We start from the raw sequence: 17927 nt of genomic DNA on the forward strand, positions 1-17927 counted from the left end.
CTCTCCTTCATTCCCACTTTATTACCAGGGCAGCTTGGGGGAAACGTACACAGTCACTATTCCAGGTCCCTGTCTAGTCCTTTAAACCCTCAAAGTGAGCATGTCCCATATCCTGGGAACTGCTGCCTTAAGCTATGGAGCATTGATTTGACCATGAAATACCAATAGGTAATCCATAGTTGACACTCCTTGGTTCAAATTCTTTCAGATACTGATAGCTTTATTTTGGTAAGTGCAATTGTTCCCATATGGGAACAAAACATTGACTCTACTTGCAACTGCTATTTGAGGTGGCATGTATCAAAGGGGAAATGACTGTCTAGGAAGGAGTGCTGCTGAAAGGGATCTGGGGGCATAATGGACCACAAGCTAAATATGAGTCAACAGTGTAAAGCTATTGTAAAAAAAGCAAACATCTTTCTGGGATGTATTAGCAGGAGTGTTGTATGCAAGACACGAGAAGTTATTCTTCCGTTCTACTCTGTGCTGATTAGGCCTCAACTGGAGTATTGTGTCCAGTTCTGGGCACCACATTTCAGGAAGGATGTGGACAAATTGGAGAGAGTCTAGAGAAGAGTGACAAAAATGATGAAAGGTCTAGAAAACATGACCTATGAGGGAAGATTGAAAAAATTGGGTTTATTAGTCTGGAAAAGAGAAGACAGAGAGGGGACGTGATAACAGTTTTCAAGTATGTAAAAGGTTGTTATAAGGAGGAGGAAGAAAAATTGTTTTTCTTAACCTCTGAGGATAGGACAAGAAGCAATGGGCTTAAATTGCAGCAAGGGAGGTTTAGGTGGATATTAGGAAAAACTTCCTGTCAGGGTGGTTAAGCATTGCAATACATTGCCTAGAAAGGTTGTGGAATCTCCATAATTGGAGATTTTAAAGAGAAGGTTAGACAAACACTTGTCAGAAATGGTCTAGATAATGCTTAGTCCTGCCACAAGTGCAAGGGGCTGGACTTGATGACCTCTTCAGGTCCCTTCCAGATCTATGATTCTATGAAAGCTACTTGTTTTTATGTACGCAAGCATAGATAGCTTTGTTCCATGGATGACTGTGCATGCACTAGACAAACAGGGTCTGAATCATGACTGCTGTTTTGAAGTGTCTGAGGATTGAGGGTCCTGCTTTATGAAGTGGTTCTAAACCAAGGAAACTTAGCAGCATTCAGTGTTTTGGCTACCAAACTTTAAGCAGCCAAACTTGATACTGTAGTTTACTGTTCAGCATATAACAGCTTGCTGTTTCCAAACACAAGCACCGAAGAATGGTACTGGGTCAACAGTACTTGTTTCACACAGAACAGTATAAACATTGTGAGCACAGAAATATTACAGTATCAATTCCTGCAAAATGAACTTTGGGTCCTGTGGTGCAGCTCTGCTCTGATGCCACTTGCTTCAAGTTCCATTACCTTGATCTCTCTTCTGTCAAAGGACTGCTTTGTGCTGATGAACAGACTTGAGGTCTGAACCAAAATGCTGAACCAGGTCTTCTGGCATTAAATCCTCTATGTTAGACAAAGATGCAAGGCCACACTTTGGATACACTGTCAAATAACTGCTTTGAGGCAGGTGCCTTCAAAGGCTCCAGGCCAGCATATATGTGGATTCTAAGGAGTCTGTCCTGGTCGACTCTTGCTCCCATTACAATCAATGGGAGTTTTAACATTTATTTTAGTGGTACAAGTTTGGTCCCTTAGAGGCTTCTGGATATAAGAGTTAGCTTAAGCTCCATGCCTTGATATATTCTGTGTCAAAAGGCTGCTTTTGCACTGACATCTGAATTTCCGGTATGAAGGACAGTTCTGAGTGGATATCCAAACCTTAATGTATTCCTAGGTTGAAGCCTCTCTATGCCCAGAAGAATCCCAGTGAATGAACACACTGGCCAGCCAGTTTGGAGATACGAATTTAAGATAAAGGCCCAGTTGGCAAATGATCTGAGGTGTGTGGGTGTGGTTTCCCAACAACTGGGATCATCATGAGATTGCATGAAGTGGGAGTGGAGCAGCAGCCACGATGTGAAGGGAGACAGGAGTGCTAGTACAGAGGGGTCAAGTGTTAGGGACAGGGCAGGGCAGAGACCAGGGTGTAGTTGCTTGATTAAGAGAGGAGGAATAGAGTGCTGGAGTGGCCTCTGAGCCAAACAGGAGCTGCAGAGGTAGGCTGAGGGTACGTCTACACTACGGGATTATTCCGATTTTACATAAACCGGTTTTGTAAAACAGATTGTATAAAGTCGAGTGCACGCGGCCACACTAAGCATGTTAATTTGGCGGTGTGCGTCCATGGTCCGAGGCTAGCGTCGATTTCCGGAGCGTTGCACTGTGGGTAGCTATTCCGTAGCTATACCATAGTTCCCGCAGTCTCCCCTCGCCCCTTGGAATTCTGGATTGAGATCCCAGTGCCTGATGAGGCAAAAATCATTGTCGCGGGTGGTTCTGGGTAAATGTCGTCAGTCATTCCTTCCTCCGGGAAAGCAATAGCAGACAATCATTTCGCGCCCTTTTTCCCTGGATTGCTCTGGCAGACGCCATAGCACGGCAACCATGGAGCCCGTTCAGCTTTTTTTTACTGTCACTATATGTGTACTGGATACCGCTGACAGAGGCGATACTGCAGCGCTACACAGCAGCATTCATTTGCTTTTGCATGACAGCAGAGACGGTTATCAGTCGTTCTGTACGGTCTGCTGCGCCATTGTAAATTGGCAATGAGATGATGGTTATCTGTCATTCTGTACCCTCTGCTGCTGTCATGGGTGCCCCTGGCTGAGGAAGGCCGGGGGCGCAAAGACAAAAATGGGAATGACTCCCTGGGTCATTCCCTCCTTTACGGTATCTAAAAATAGAGTCAGTCCTGCCTAGAATATGGGGCAAGTGTACTAGAGAACCAGTGTTATCAGAGAACCAGAGACCACAGCCGCTCCATGTCAGATCCTGCAGAAATGGTGAGCTGCATGGCATTCTAGGGGGTGTCCCTGCAGCAACTCCACCCGTTGCTTCCCTCCTCCCCAAACCTTCCTGGGCTACCGTGGCAGTGTCCCCCCCATTTGTGTGATGAAGTAATAAAGAATGCAGGAATAAGAAACACTGACTTGTTACTGAGATAAAATGGGGGAGAGGCAGCCTCCAGCTGCTATGATAGTCCAGGCAGGACATTAAGCGATGTGGGGGACAGGAGCCCAGCATCCTGCTGCTATGATAGTCCAGGCAGTACAGAATCTTTTCTTTACACATGAAAGGGGGGGGGGTGATGGAGCTCAGCCCCCAGTTGCTATGATGAGGACGGTTACCAGCCGTTCTGTACCATCTACTGGGAATGACTGGGAATCATTCCTATTTTTACCCAGGCGCCCCCGGCCAGCCTCACCTGAGGCCAGCCAGGAGCACTCACGGCCTGATGATGACAACGGATAGCAGTCATATTGTACCATCTGCCACTGGGGAGGGGAGGGGAACGGATACTGCTTTTCACTGCCGCAGCATCACGTCTACTAGCAGCATTCAGTAGACATAGGGTGACATCGAAAAAAGTCAGGAAACGATTTTTTTCCCTTTTCTTTCACGGGAGGGGAGGGGGTACATTGACCAGCTATACCCTGAGCCACCCCAGACAATGTGTTTGACCCTACAGGCATTGGGAGCTCAGTTGAGAATGCAAATATTTTTGGAGACTGCTGGGGACTGTGGGATAGCTGGAGTCCTCAGTACCCCCTCCCTTCCTCCATGACCGTCCATTTGATTCTTTGGCTTTCCGTTATGCTTGTCAAACAGCACTGTGCTTTGAACTCTGTATCATAGCCTGGAGATTTTTTTCAAATGCTTTGTCATTTCATCTTCTGTAACGGAGCTCTGATAGAACAGATTTGTCTCCCCCTACAGCGATCAGATCCAGTATCTCCCATACGGTCCACGCTGGAGCTCTCTTTGGATTTGGGACTGCATGGCCACCCGTGCTGATCAGAGCTCCGCGCTGGGCAAACAGGAAATGCAATTCAAAAGTTCGCAGGGCTTTTCCTGTTTACCTGGCCAGTGCATCCGAGTTCAGATTGCTGTCCAGAGCGGTCACAATGGTGCATTGTGGGATACCGCCCGGAGGCCAATACCGTCGATTTGCAGCCACAATAATCCTAATCCGACATGGTAATACCGATTTTAGCGCTACTCCTCTCGTTGGGGAGGAGTACAGAAACTGATTTAAAGAGCCCTTTATATTGCTATAAAGGGCCTCGTCGTGTGGACGGGTACAGCGTTAAATCGGTTTAACGCTGCTAAAATCGGTTTAAACGCGTAGTGTAGACCAGGCCTGAGAGGAGGAGCTGGAGACATGGATGTAGAAAAGTGCAGATTAGAACAAATAATTGAAGTGACTGAACTTCTGAACCCCCTTGAGCTTTTAGATTGGAAAAGGTTTTATGAGTTCCACAAGGTGAGAGCACAGGCCAAAAGGATTCAACATAGAGAGGATCCAGTTGCCCCCTGTTATATCCACCCCTGCTCCCTTAGACAACTGATATTTTTTAATTTTCTTGTTGCTCTTTCCAGAGTATACAGAAGATTTATTTTTTTACTTCATTGCAATTGTTCAGGTAAGACCCAGAAGCTGTAATCTATTCTCAGCAATTTTTTTATACTGTGTCTAGGACTATCTGTCACTTTTCACAAGTGCTAATTTCATTTTCAGAAAAATTTCTATGAGAAAAATATAAAGCCCTGAATTCAGGAAGGTAAAATGTGGACACCAGCTCTTATGAAGGAAACAGCATCAATTATGTTGAACACTCTCCAGTAGTTGAACCCATCTCTGTGAATTAAATGTTTAGGTCCTGACATCAATTCTAGTTCACACCTGCAACAGAAATTTTCCTCTTATCCTTCGCTGATGGGGTATATTAGTCTTTTCTTTCATGGACAGAGACAGAATTGAATCATTTTAAACAGATGTTCTGAAACTAAGACTCTTTGTTAGCAATGGATTCCAATCATAGGAAGATCATAGTTCCTCCAGGAAGAAGCACTGAGCCCAATGCACACTCTTCTGATTTGGTAAAGAGAGGCCTGCTCTTTGCACTTCTCTTTCTAAAACTAACTCCACTGGAGGAGGATAGAGTGTTGTCCCTGTCCCAAGCACCTCCCAACAATTACTAGAAGTCCCCATATGCTTAAATTGATTAAAACAAAGGAAGAAATATTCCCTAGTCCTAATTTAAAAGAAAAAAGAGTCCAACTAAATGTAAAGTACCTCGGTAATTGATGATTTCTGTTCCGAGCACTGGGGTCATCTCCAGAACTGTAATGAAGGCTTTGTCCATAGATGTCAATGGGAATGGAGACATGCGATGTCTTCTGGCCACCTTGGTAATGTCGACGGCACTGTGACCTGCAGAGAGAGAGAGTATCCAGTTTAGAAAATATTCCATGGCACTGCCTTGGAAGCCTGACAGGATGACTTATATATATTCAACAACATTCACTCAGAAGAATAACATAGTGTTTTACAAACTACATAGAGGAATAGCTTCAAGTTCACAGCATTTATAGCTAAAAAGTGAAAGCTACTATATCCATAAAGTCACAGAGTTAAGGCCAGAAGGGACCACCAGATCATCTAGTTGGACCTCCTGTATATCACAGCCACCAATACACTATCCAGTATCCAATATCCAGCTGTGGCCATCTCTAATGCCTCAGAAAAAGGAGACTAAAAAACCTTCCAGAGTACACTAAGGGACAAAAAAAATCCCCTCAGCTATCCAGCGGAAGCCTTGAAGCATAAGCTCTGAAATTAACTGAAATTGCAGGGGAAATTTAGGGAAACAAAATATAATTTTCAAAACTGAAAATGATTACAGTGGTTAATATCCCTGCTCTTATGAAAAATGCTCTGGGAGATTTAATGATGACAACGGAACAGTAAATCACTATTATATATCTTTCAAAAGATGGTGCTATATTTGACACCATGGATCATGATGTGAGGCTGATTCACCTATGGGAGCAAGCTAGGGGCAGTGGCAACCCCCTCAGATGGTTCTGTTTCTCCTGGAGAGACTGCCCCCAGAGTGTTGTGGTGAGTAACTGCTCTTCAGGAGTCAGGGCCCTCATCTGTGGATCAATTCTACATGTTTATTTTCTTTCTTCCTTTCTCATTCAACATATATGTTAAATCCTTGGAGAGATTGTCAAATGCCAACAATATGCAGATGACACTGAAGTATAAATCTACTTGATCTTAAGTTCAAATCACACCTCTTTCCAAGCGATCCTAACGCTTAAATGAGATCAGTGGCTGAATGAGGAACAGCTGGGTAAATTAAATCCAGGGATGACACATGTGATGCTAATGGGTAGAGGGAGATACTCTGAAGCACCAGTCAAAACTGTTCCCTCATCCTCAAAAGAAGGTGTCTGTCCCACCATCATTAAAATGGCATGCAACCAAGAAGTCCTCTGGACTCTTTTTAATCTAGACCAAGTAACAACAGCAGCAAAAACAAGTAAGTCTAGACCAAGTAACAACAGCAGCAAAAACACTTTCTTCCACCTTTGGCTTGCCAGACGATTACTTCTCATCCTGTCAGACACAGACTGGGTGATGGTGATCCATGCATTTGTGACTTCCAGGTTTAATTACTGTAATACAAAGTGTGACGGGTCCCCCAAAGAACTTGCGAATGAATCCATAGTCACTAAAGAGAGAGACTCCTCTTCACAGTAGGAATTAGAGGCAGCAATGACTGCAGCAGTGGGGCAGTGGTGTATGGTCCCGTTAGGGCTCCTCTGCTGCTTCTAAATGTGGAGGAAACTGGAGGCATCCTCTCCTACAAGGACACCAGAGCTCAAGTGCCACCTCCCTCTTCAGGAGGAAGGAAAAATAGGAGGAAAAAAAAAGGCACTCTAAGGACTCACCTGGGCGTACTGTTGGCAGCAGAGTGGCAGGGAAAGAGGCTGACCTGGGACTTTCATGCCCTCCCCCTCCCATGCCCTCCCAATCTCCTACTTGCCGGTGATAAGTGATCTTACTGTATTTTTTTCCACTCAGAATGGTCTTACTTTTACCCGGGTAGCCATTTGCTCAACCGTCCTGTTGCCCCAGTCCCTCAATCACTCTGTTGTCAGCTTCAATCTCCTTGCCCTCTATGCTCCTCTCCATTCTTTCCTCCCTCCTTTCTCTCCCATCTCACCTTCCCTCCTCAGCGTCTCCCATCCACTCCCTTCCTCCTGTTAACTCACTCCCACCTGCCTTCCCTTCATTCCATACTTCCTAAAATAGGTTTAAAAAACAAAAGCTGTAGCATAAATACTGAAAAGGAAATTTGATTTTTAAAACCATTTCCCTTGCAATGTATTATCAGTAACACAGATTAGGTATTTTTAAAAATGCCTTATTTTATCTTTGGTGTCTCTATGGCTACCAAGCTCCCTATTTGTTGCTTTACATATTTTCAGTTCTTTTAAAAAGGTTATTTGAAACAAGAGAGGATGTCTCCATTGTGGTCTGCTGTAAAAGTACTTTATAAGCACACTGCCAAAAACTGCCGTTGCTCAGAGGAGGATGCTGAGTCAGTACAGTAATGACTGAGTGCACAAAACTTCCTTCAATGTCAACACATTCTCACTCACATGACTTATGTAGGACATTATTTATGAACTAATTTCTATAGCTGATGATTACCTAGTGGTATAGTAGCCTCTCAAAAGCTACATGAAGCAATCAAATCTTATTACTAAATCAAAGTCAATATCATTTTTTATAAACAGGCAAAAGCTCCCATTTCCTTCTGACTCCTCTTGTGCTTGGCTCAGAATAGCATAGGAATTAAGTTCCTCCAAGTAATATCTACGTTTTCCAGTTCATCTTTTGTTCTCTTTTCAAAGGGACATTTATTATTTATCACACCCAAGAGACTGACAACTCTGAAAGGGAAGCAGTTTGAAGAGAGAAAGACTACTTCAGATTCAGAAAATCCTTTCATGTGTAATTGCCATTAAAAGAAACATTGGTTAAAAGGATGACAGAGCTTCTGCAGCCCTGGGAAATACCAGACTGCACGTTAACAGGTTTAAGTGGACTGTATAAGATGTGCGCTCTTTTGCAAAGGAAAACTGAGAAATGTGAATGGGAACATTAAGAAAGAATTGTCCTGGCAGTGACAGCAAAAGGGAAAGTGCAATGCATCAATTTCCCTCTATTCCACTACCATTAGGCTGCTGGAACACCAGCTGCTACTGCATCACTAAATAGAAATCCATTAAAAGAGAACAACAACTGGCTAGTCAAAAGTTGTTCCAAGACATGTATATAAATCTTTAGAAGCACATTGTCTGGAACTACTCAATCTTTTCACTCGGCTCACACCAATATGCCCAGGGTTAAAAACAACAACAACGAGGAGCAGTAAAATATTTTCAAAGCTGTTGTAATTTTTTTTAAATTATTTTAAATTAATATAGGTCTCCTGGTGATGGTGCCAGGCTGTGACTATCAGGAACTTTCAGTATACTTTAGACTTTTCAACTTGCTGCTCCAGCGCTACTCATAAGCTTTTTGGATGTATGGGAGTAGCTTGTGCTTAACCTGTGTTTCCTAGAAAATCCAGCATTTGATAGCTCACTCGTACAAAATAAATTTTATAAGCAGAATGACTTTGCAATATTGTGTATAGAGTTTCCAGATCTAGTTGCATATCTATCTTTGGACTTCATGTCTCCTAGTATATCTACCATTGGGGACACACTGGTTTTTCATCCTGTTTTTTTTTAAGGGGTCATGATTTCAATGCTTCTATTTACATATTGCATATGTAATAACAGAACTGAAATGTCATATGATTAAACACTCCAAACAAGATGTAGCATGATGACATTATGTACCACATCATAGTGAGATCTCTATCCCAGTCGTGTGTACAGGTCAGAAGAATTAAGAATGCTCATACTGGATCAGACCAATGATGCATGTAGCCTGGCAAAGGCTGGTGCCAGATACTTCAGAGGGAATGAACAGAACAGTGGAATTACTGAGTGATCCATTCTCTGTTGTCCAGTCCCAACTTCTGGCAGTCTGAGGCTTAGGGACGCCCAGGGCATGGGGTTGCATCCCTGACCATCTTGGCTATTAGTCTTTGATAGACTGATCCTGGATGAACTTATCTAATTCTTTTTTGAACGCAGTTACACCTTTCGCCTTAACAACACCCCTTGGTAATGAGTTCCACAGGCTGACTTTGCATTGTGTGAAGAGTACTTCCTTTTGTTTGTTTTAAACCTGCTGCCTATTAATTTCATTGGGTAATCCCTAGTTTTTGTGTTATGTGAAGGAGTAAATAACACTTCCTTATTCACTTTCTCCATACCATTAATAATTTTACTGACCTCTATCATATCCCCCCTTATTTGTCTCTTTTCCAAGCTGAACAGTCCCACTTTTTTAAATTCCTCCTCACATGGAAGCTATTCCAACCCCCTAATTATTTTTGTTACCCTTCTCTGTACCTTTTCCTGTTCTAATATATCTTTTTTGAGATGGAGCGACCAGAACTGCACAGTTTTTAAGGTGTGGGCATACCAGGGATTTGTACAGTGACATTATGATATTTTCTGTCTTACTATCTATCCCCTTCTTAATTGTTCCTAATATTGTTAGTTTTTGATTCCTGATGCACTATAAGGCAGATGTTTTCAGAGAACTATCTACAATGACTCTAAGTTCTTTTTCTTGAATGGTAACAGCTAATTTAGACCTCATCATTTTGTATGTAGTGTTTGGATTATGTTTTCCAATGTACATTACTTTGTATTTATCAACATTGAATTTCATCTGCCATTTTCTTGCCTAGTCACCGAGTTTCGTGAGATCCCTTTGTAACTCTTCACTGTCTTCTTTGGACTTAACTATCCTGAGTAATTTTATATTGTCTGCAATCTTTTCTACCTCACTGTTTACCCCTTTTTTCCAGATCAATTATGAATTTGTTGAACATCACTGGTCTCAGTACAGATCCTTGCAGGACCCGGCTATTCACCACTCTCCATTCTGAAAACGGTACATTTATTCATACCCTTTGTTTCCTGTCTTTTAACTAATTACTGATAGAGAGGATCTTCTCTCTTATTCCATGACAGCTTACTTTGCTTAAGAGCCTTTGGTGAGGGACCTTGTCAAAAGCCTTCTGAAAATCCAAGTGCACTATATTCACTGGATCACCCTTGTCCACATGTTTTTTTGACAACCCTCCCCCCCCCAAGAATTGTAACAGGTTGGTGAGGCATGATTTCCCTTTACTAAAGCAGCGCTGACTCTTTCCCCCAACAAATCGTGTTTATTTATGTTTCTGCTAAGTCCATTTTTCACTATAGATTCAACCAAATTGCCTAGTACTGAAGTTAGGCTTATTGGCCTGTAATTGCCAGGATCACCTCTGCAGCCTTTTAAAAAAACTGGCGTTACATTAGCTATCCCCAAGTCATCTGGTACAGAGGATAATTTAAGTGATAGTTTACATACCAGAGTTAGGGCATGGCTACACTTGCAGATGTAGAGTGCTTTGAGTTAAACCAGCCTTCGTAGAGCACAGTAGGGAAAGTGCTTTAGTCTGTCCACACTGGCAGCTGCCAGCACACTGGCATGGCCATATTAGCAGCTCTTGCAATGGCCACAGAGAGCAGTGCATTGTGGTAGCTATCCCAGCATGCAAGTGGCTGCAATGTGCTTTTCAAATGGGAGGGGTGGGGTGGAGTGTCTCAGGGAGTGTGCTGTGTGTATGTGGGGGGAGAGAATGGTTTTTTGGGGGGCTGAGAGCATGTCAGCATGCTGTCTTGTAAGTTCAGACAGCAGCAGATCTCCCCCTTTTCCCCCCGCCGCCTCTCTCTCTCTCACACAATATTCCACAGTAATGGTTGCTTTGTCTCGGAACAGATAAGCATGCTGGCTGTCAAACAGAGCTTTCAAACGCCATATCCAAAACAATGACAAGAATGGCCACTTAAGGGGATTATGGGACCTTTCCGGAGGCTAATCAGAGTGCAGTAATGCAACACCTCGTTCACATTGACGCTGGGAGGCTACAGGGGGAGCGCATCAAACATTATTCTACTCGCTGAGGTGGAGTACCAGGAGCACTCTAGCCATGGAGTCAGAGCGCTCTACGTGCCTTGCCAATGTGGATGGGTTAGTGAGCTAGTGCACCCGGGGCTCCTTTAAGGCACTGTAACTCACAAGTGTAGCCAAGCCCTTAGTAGTTCTGCAATTTCCTATATGAGTTCCTTCAGAACTCTTGCGTGAAGACCATCCTGTTCTGGTGACTTATTACTGTTTAATGTATTGATTTGTTCAAAAACCTCCTATATCAACACCTCAGTCTGGGACAGTTCCTCAGATGTGTCACCTACAAAGACTGGCTTGGGTGTGGAATTATCCCTCACATCCTCTGTAGTGAATACTGATGCAAATAATTCATTTAGCTTCTCTGCAAGGGCTTTGTCTTCCTTAGTGCTCCTTTACCACCTTGACCATCAGTGCCCTCACTGATTGTTTGTCAGGTTTCCCGCTTCAGATGTACTTAAAAAAATGTTGCTATTTTGTATATCTTTTGCTAGTTGCTCTTAAAATTCTTTTTTGGCCTGCTTAAATATATTATTATTCTTGACTTGCCAGAGTTCATCTTCCTTTCTATTTTCCTCAGTAGGATTTGACTTCCAATTTTTAAAAGATGCCTTTTTGCCTCTAACCGCCTCAGGCACCCACAAGAGTTTTTTGGGGCCCCTGAAGCAGGGTCCTTCACTCACTCTGAGGGCCCCGGAAAACTGTCGCGGGGCCCAGGCCCCCAGAGCTTCTTCCGCTCTGGGTCTTCGGCAGCAATTCGGCAGCAGGGGGTCCTTCCGCCCTGGGACCCACTGCCGAAGTGCCGGGTCTTCGGCGACGATTCAGCAGTGGGGGGCCCCAAGCCCCCTGAATTCTCTGGGCGGCCCTGTTCTATAGCTCTGTTAACTGCAGGGTTAACAGGAGTAAAACATTTTTTCCTCATTGCGGTGGGGCAGATAGATCCCGCTGACAGGATTAATGAGGACCCGTGGACCTAGTTAGCCCTGTCCCTCATTTCACCTAGAGCAATGTTAGGCATGGAGAGGGGAAGTTAAAAGGAGATCTACTCCATTTCAGCCCTGCCCAGGCTTCCGATGTGAGAGAAGCCTGTCTGCAGCTCATAGAATGCTTGGAGGAGCTCCTTTAGAAGGGATGAACAAACCCTGTGCATCACAGGAATCATGGACTGTTGGAAGGCAAATCCTGAAAAGAAGGGTGGGGTCCCACCGAACCTTTCCTTGGATGACTGTGTTTTGAGTTGTGATTTTCTGTTCCTTTTTTCTTTAAACCATAAAGTAAGGGTAAGATTGAAATGTGCCTCTAAAGAAGGATAACTACTTAACAGAGAGTGACAATACAAGCACACATGTATTGTTAGACATTCTAGTATACATGTTTTCAGGGTTTCTGAGGTCTTCTGTTTTACAGAAGTTATTGATAAATATTTCAGATACCACAATTTCACCTCCTAGACAAGGCCGCCCAGAGGATTCAGGGGGCCTGGAGTCTTTGGTGGCGGGGGGCCCCCGCTTTGGCAGTAATTCGGCGGTGGGGGGTCCTTCCGCTCCGGAACCTGCCGCCAATGTACCCCGAAGACCTGTGGTGGGGGACCCCCACCGCCGAATTACTGCCAAAGACCCAGCACTTCGGCAGCGGGTCCCGCTTTGGCAGTAATTCGGCGGCATGGGGAGTCCTTCCACTCCAGGGCAGAAGGACACCTCCCCCGCCGCCAAAGACCCGGAGTGGAAAAAGTCCCGGGGCCTGGGCCCCGTGAGAGTTTTCCGGAACCCCCGGAGCGAGTGAAGAACCCCATTCCAGTGCCCCCAAAAAACTCTCGTGAGGGCCACTGCGGGGCCCGGGGCAAATTGCCCCACTTGCCCCACCCTCTTGGCAGCCCTGCTCCTAGAACCCCTGGAGTGCCACACTTAGTGTATACTCAGTGTCCAGTCTTTGAATGGCGCCCACATAGCTGTGAGAATTCTCTGGAAATGAAGATATAAATAATTTTGTGGAATTCAAACCATATCAAACAGCTGTCAATTTGCTTTTTTTATGTCAAATATCCAAAGCGATCTGTTAAAAATCTAGGGGGAAAATGTCTATAAATTACAAATATTCTTTTTTTTTAAAGCAGAAGGAAATCCACCCATCTTGCAAATCTTTAAAATCACAGATGAAACAGCAGTCATTACTTTTGCAACCCTCCCCCCGCCCAAAAGACACAAACCAAAACAAAAAATAATCTCTTCTGGATCTACAGTAGCCTTTCATAATGCTAAGGCATAAAAGAGGAAGGAAACATATAGAGGTATCATTCTTTTCCCCCTATTGCTTCTTAGCACTGATTTTTCTTTTTCTTTCAGATATGTCAGATATTTAAAAGCAGAAATCTTAAATTCCTGTTATGTTCATGGACAAGACCAACTTATAAGGATTTTGGTTTTTAATTCCCAGTTATGGAACAGTAGATTTATTTTTTTACAAAATCTAGATGATGACAATAATAATTAATAAATAATAATAAGCTTCAGCCCTCACAATCTTCCATGTGAGTATCTCAAAGTGCTTTTAAAGACAACCATTTATATCACACAACATTCTACGTGATAAAATAATGCTGTACTCATTCTAGAAATGAATACTTTGAGGCACAGAAGTCAAGTGATTTGCCTACGGCCACTCAGCTAATCAGATGGAGAGCTGGCAACAGAACTCAGGAGATCGAACTACTTCTGTTTTGACCACTAAACCAACTTCCCATGTAGAGTGTAATATGTTTAGGTAGATTAAATTTTCAGGGCACATGAAGAGAGGTCTTTAACCTGGAAGGTTACAAACTACAATTCTAGAAAGAGTTAATTTGTGTAAATCCTTTTTTTGAATCTGACATCTAATTTTTTTCCTCATTTACCTCAGCATTTCTAAACACTTCAAGCTCAAAAGTGAAAATCATGAATATTTACCTTCCCATTATTTGTGTGTTGATTCTTTCCCCCTGTGAAATGTGTATCTGCACTATTAAATGCAGGTACATCGCCCATGATGTGGTGATCAACAGGTGGGCTGGTGACTCCAAAGAAAGAGGATAAAAGCCCAGGCAGGAACTGCACGATGATGCGGTCTCTATCATTTATCATAGTATACATAGCTTAGACTAATGTCACTAAGAGAAATATCATGTGGAAAAGAATTAAGAGGAAAATACCTATTAACACAGACTCTAACTGCTATTTTAGAAAGGTGAAAGCTGCTAATGTTTTCTCTTTTTTTCTTCTTTTTGGATTGAATTTCATTGTCCTATTTTTTTTTCTATTCCTGCTGTAAAGTCATATGAACCCTCTCTCGTTCTTCTCTTTCCACACCACCAAAATATTATTCTAACTTGCTCTCCCACTTCCTAACTAAAATGGGGGTCATGATTCAAAAGTACATCTGGGAGGCAGCAATACTTACTGGCTCTGAGGATGTTCTCCTTGCTACTGCACCTGGACTGGACCTGCAGAGAGAGCACAGACTCTATGGGCTACAGTAGATAACAGGCACAGCAAGATGTGGCGATTTAATGGGCAAGCTCCTGGGATCTAGAATCAGAGGCTCTACGTATATGACACCTTAACAGTTTTATATAGTGTATATATAGGATACATATATTCAAGCAGAAAGTTATTGGTTGACAGTTTGAATCTGATATAAGCAATTAAAAAACACAAACAAGCCAGCCTAAAGGACAGATTTTTAGGTTAAGAAATGAATATACAGCTTTCAAAGATACATATTAAACTTTCAATTTTACATTAAATTCCAAGTTCATTGTATATAATTGTGACCGCAGTGATCCTGAACTTAAGTCCTTGTGTTTTATGTGCAGACCAGAATAATAATATGTCTGTATTAATATAATCTGTTTGAAGACTTGATTATTGCTGCTTTCAGTGGAGTCTCTGAGGTTTCTTAGAGAGAAATTCAAAATGTGAACAAGTTAGAATGTGGTGATTGTGAAAACATTTAGCAATTCTGCTTCACAGCTGCACAAACATGGCTGGAGACAAATGAATTTATTCAGTTGCTTAAGTCTAGTTTAGAAAAGTACTATGCCTAATACGTGTTTTATAGTGTAGATCTATTCTGAAAAGTGATTATGTAAAAATAGCATCTTCTTACTCAATAGATCTACTCCTTGTGGGCCCAATTCCCACTGTGTTACTCCAGTTTTTGGTGTAATATTGAAGTAACAGTGCTGAATCATGTCTGAGTATTTAGAGTCATATCTGCTTGCCATGGAGACTACAGAAGTTTTTGTTTTCAATACTGTTAGCCCTGCAGAGCCAACACAATATAGGATATGTCTTCACTGCAGAGTTAACTCAAGTTATCTACACTCAAGTTAACTTTTTTCAGTCTTGCTTGAATCAGAGCAGTCACACTGCGAAATAACATGTGAGCTGCACAGAATAATTGGATTAGTAGTTGATGAGTTGTCATAATTTGAGCTGTGGCCTATACACCGAGGCCAGCCAGCTGTTAAAAGTTAAAAAGCACATCAAACTTTAGTTCAAGGTTTTTGTGTGTGGATGAGACTCAAATTAGAGGCAACACTAATTAAACTTGTTATAACTCAAATTAACTTTGAAGAGCAGATAAGCCCTATGAAAGTGTGAGACGTGCGAGCTGGATTCTTTTCCTTCATATGCTTCTTCAACAGAATTGTTCATTAAAACTTCAAGTACAACACCAATGAATTACACCCGTGCAAACCTATTTACAGCAATAGGGTTCCACAGGTGTCACTGAAGGCATATTTTCCTTGTAAAACCTTTTTAGTGTTGAAGAAGGAAGGGTAGGAAGGAAAGAGACCAGCTTACCTTTTGGATATGAGGTTGAGCTTGTGGGGGTGGGAGCTAGAAAAATATCTGCCTGCAAACTGAGCACGCATGATCTGGAAATTATTGATGAGTGATAAATGTGGAAACTCAAAGTGCCATTTTTCAGTCTCTTTTCAGACTAGAGCCATCTTTTAAGTCTGAAACTAATCCTTCCTTGTTTTCTAAACCTCTTTCTTTCATTCCACAGCAGCTTGCCCCAAATGCATATTCACACAAGTTGGATACTACAGCGTAACACAGTCTACTCATTGTAATGAAAAAACTTATGACGGTAATGTTGCAACTTAGAGTGGGTTATGGTTGTCCTTCCCTGAAAAAAATGGTTATGTTTAAAAATTAAAACCACCCTCCTCCCCATCAAAAATACTACACAGGTAAACTCCAAAATGTCAGTGATGCCCTGATTTGGCCCAGAGTTGTTTTTCCATTTTTCAGGTACATGATAGAATAAAGTCTTATTGGAAGAGGAAAATGTTTCTCTTTGAAGGGCAATTCTGAACCAAAAAGGAAGGTATAATGATATATATGAGAGAGAGAGAGAGAGAGGGAGAGCTGGAAGAGTGAGCGGGTCACAGTTGGGGAAAACCCAAAATGTGTATGCAAAAGGAGAGATGGGCCTATCTGCATAAGATATTATTTAAAATTGAAGAGGCTCTGCTATTTCTCATTGAAAACCATATGGAAAGAGAGAACAAGGAATAGGCCTGTTGCAAAATAATCAAGACAGTCAGCAAACTTTGGAATGAAACCTAGTGAAACAACAACACAGTCCTAAAGAAAAAACAAACAAAAAAACCCACACAAACACTTAGAAACAATCTAATAAAACAAACTAAGTAAAAATATGATTCAAAGGACACAGATAAAAGCTACTAGGAGAAGAAAATGTTAGTGGACAAAGACAGTGCTAAAGAAGTAAAATGGAAGTCAAGAGAGAGTCTTCAACAAACTGTGGGAACAGGAGCCCAAACCCATAGCGCAAAGCAATGTTTGCGAATGGAAAGCAACTCCTTTAAGGAATAATAGTTACTCTCGAGTCGTAGCCTCTGTTCCTCCTGAGTTCATCTTAAGCCCTTTCAATCTATAGTGGAGCTAGTATATGAACAAAAACAAGAAATGTATAATGAACAGAGCAACTGAGACTTGCTGATCTAATATAAAAAAATGTGCTGACAGAATACCATTTTACAACGTCCAGATGACAATGGCAAAAAAACAGCTGGCTTCAAACATAGCTCTTGGAGGTATTTTTTTATTCTCTGAGCACAGAGGACTTCAGATAACAAAGCTAAATTGTGCTTTGCAGCGTCTCATGGTGACCTAATGTTTACACTTTATCACTCACCTGACTAGCAACATATGCACTGGGGGAAATAATTTGCTTTCCACAAATTTTAAAAGCAGCTGTAGAAGAGGAATCCATAATTGTGAAAAAACACTCAACTAGACTTGATCATTTCCTATCCTATGCTCTCAGATGCAGAATACAAACCGTGCTTCAAACACAGTGAAGGATTAATCAATTAGCCAATACTCCCATTTCCTGTATATTGCACATTCATAGTCTGTCTTATTTTTTTAACATTGTTCCATTAAAAAATATTTTAAATTTCAAAAAATAATAGTGTTTTCTAGCCCAAACATTTAACCTACTTTAGAGCTTTGTGTAAATTGTCTTTTTCATATTTTATCATTTGTATATATTTTGTACCTGTGATATTTTTAAAATCCGTATGTACATCAGGGTTACATGATTTTAAAAATCATGTAACCCTGAAGTAAATATTCTGATGTACCATCATACACTATATCATGACTTGCTGGGACAGATGGTTTTGGAACAACTGTATTTCTTCCCTCACTCACAGGCTGCTCCAGAGATGATAACCTGTGCCTGTCTCCCATATCACAGGAAGTCTTATTGTTTCTTCTATCTACATTCCCCTAGCTG

At 42.1% G+C, this 17927-nt stretch overlaps 1 protein-coding gene across 1 annotated transcript in view; it reads right to left on the reverse strand.

Annotated features, from left to right (window-relative positions):
* The window catches only part of GPHN (gephyrin), a 562913-nt gene that overhangs the window by 104238 nt on the left and 440748 nt on the right, over positions 1–17927 (reverse strand). Inside the window, 2 exon segments of the mRNA XM_030559799.1 lie at positions 5253–5390; positions 14547–14589. Of these exon segments, the coding sequence (XP_030415659.1) occupies positions 5253–5390; positions 14547–14589 (181 nt within the window).

Source organism: Gopherus evgoodei, chromosome 4 (genome assembly GCF_007399415.2).
Source record: "Gopherus evgoodei ecotype Sinaloan lineage chromosome 4, rGopEvg1_v1.p, whole genome shotgun sequence".
Taxonomy (NCBI): Eukaryota; Metazoa; Chordata; order Testudines; family Testudinidae; genus Gopherus; species Gopherus evgoodei.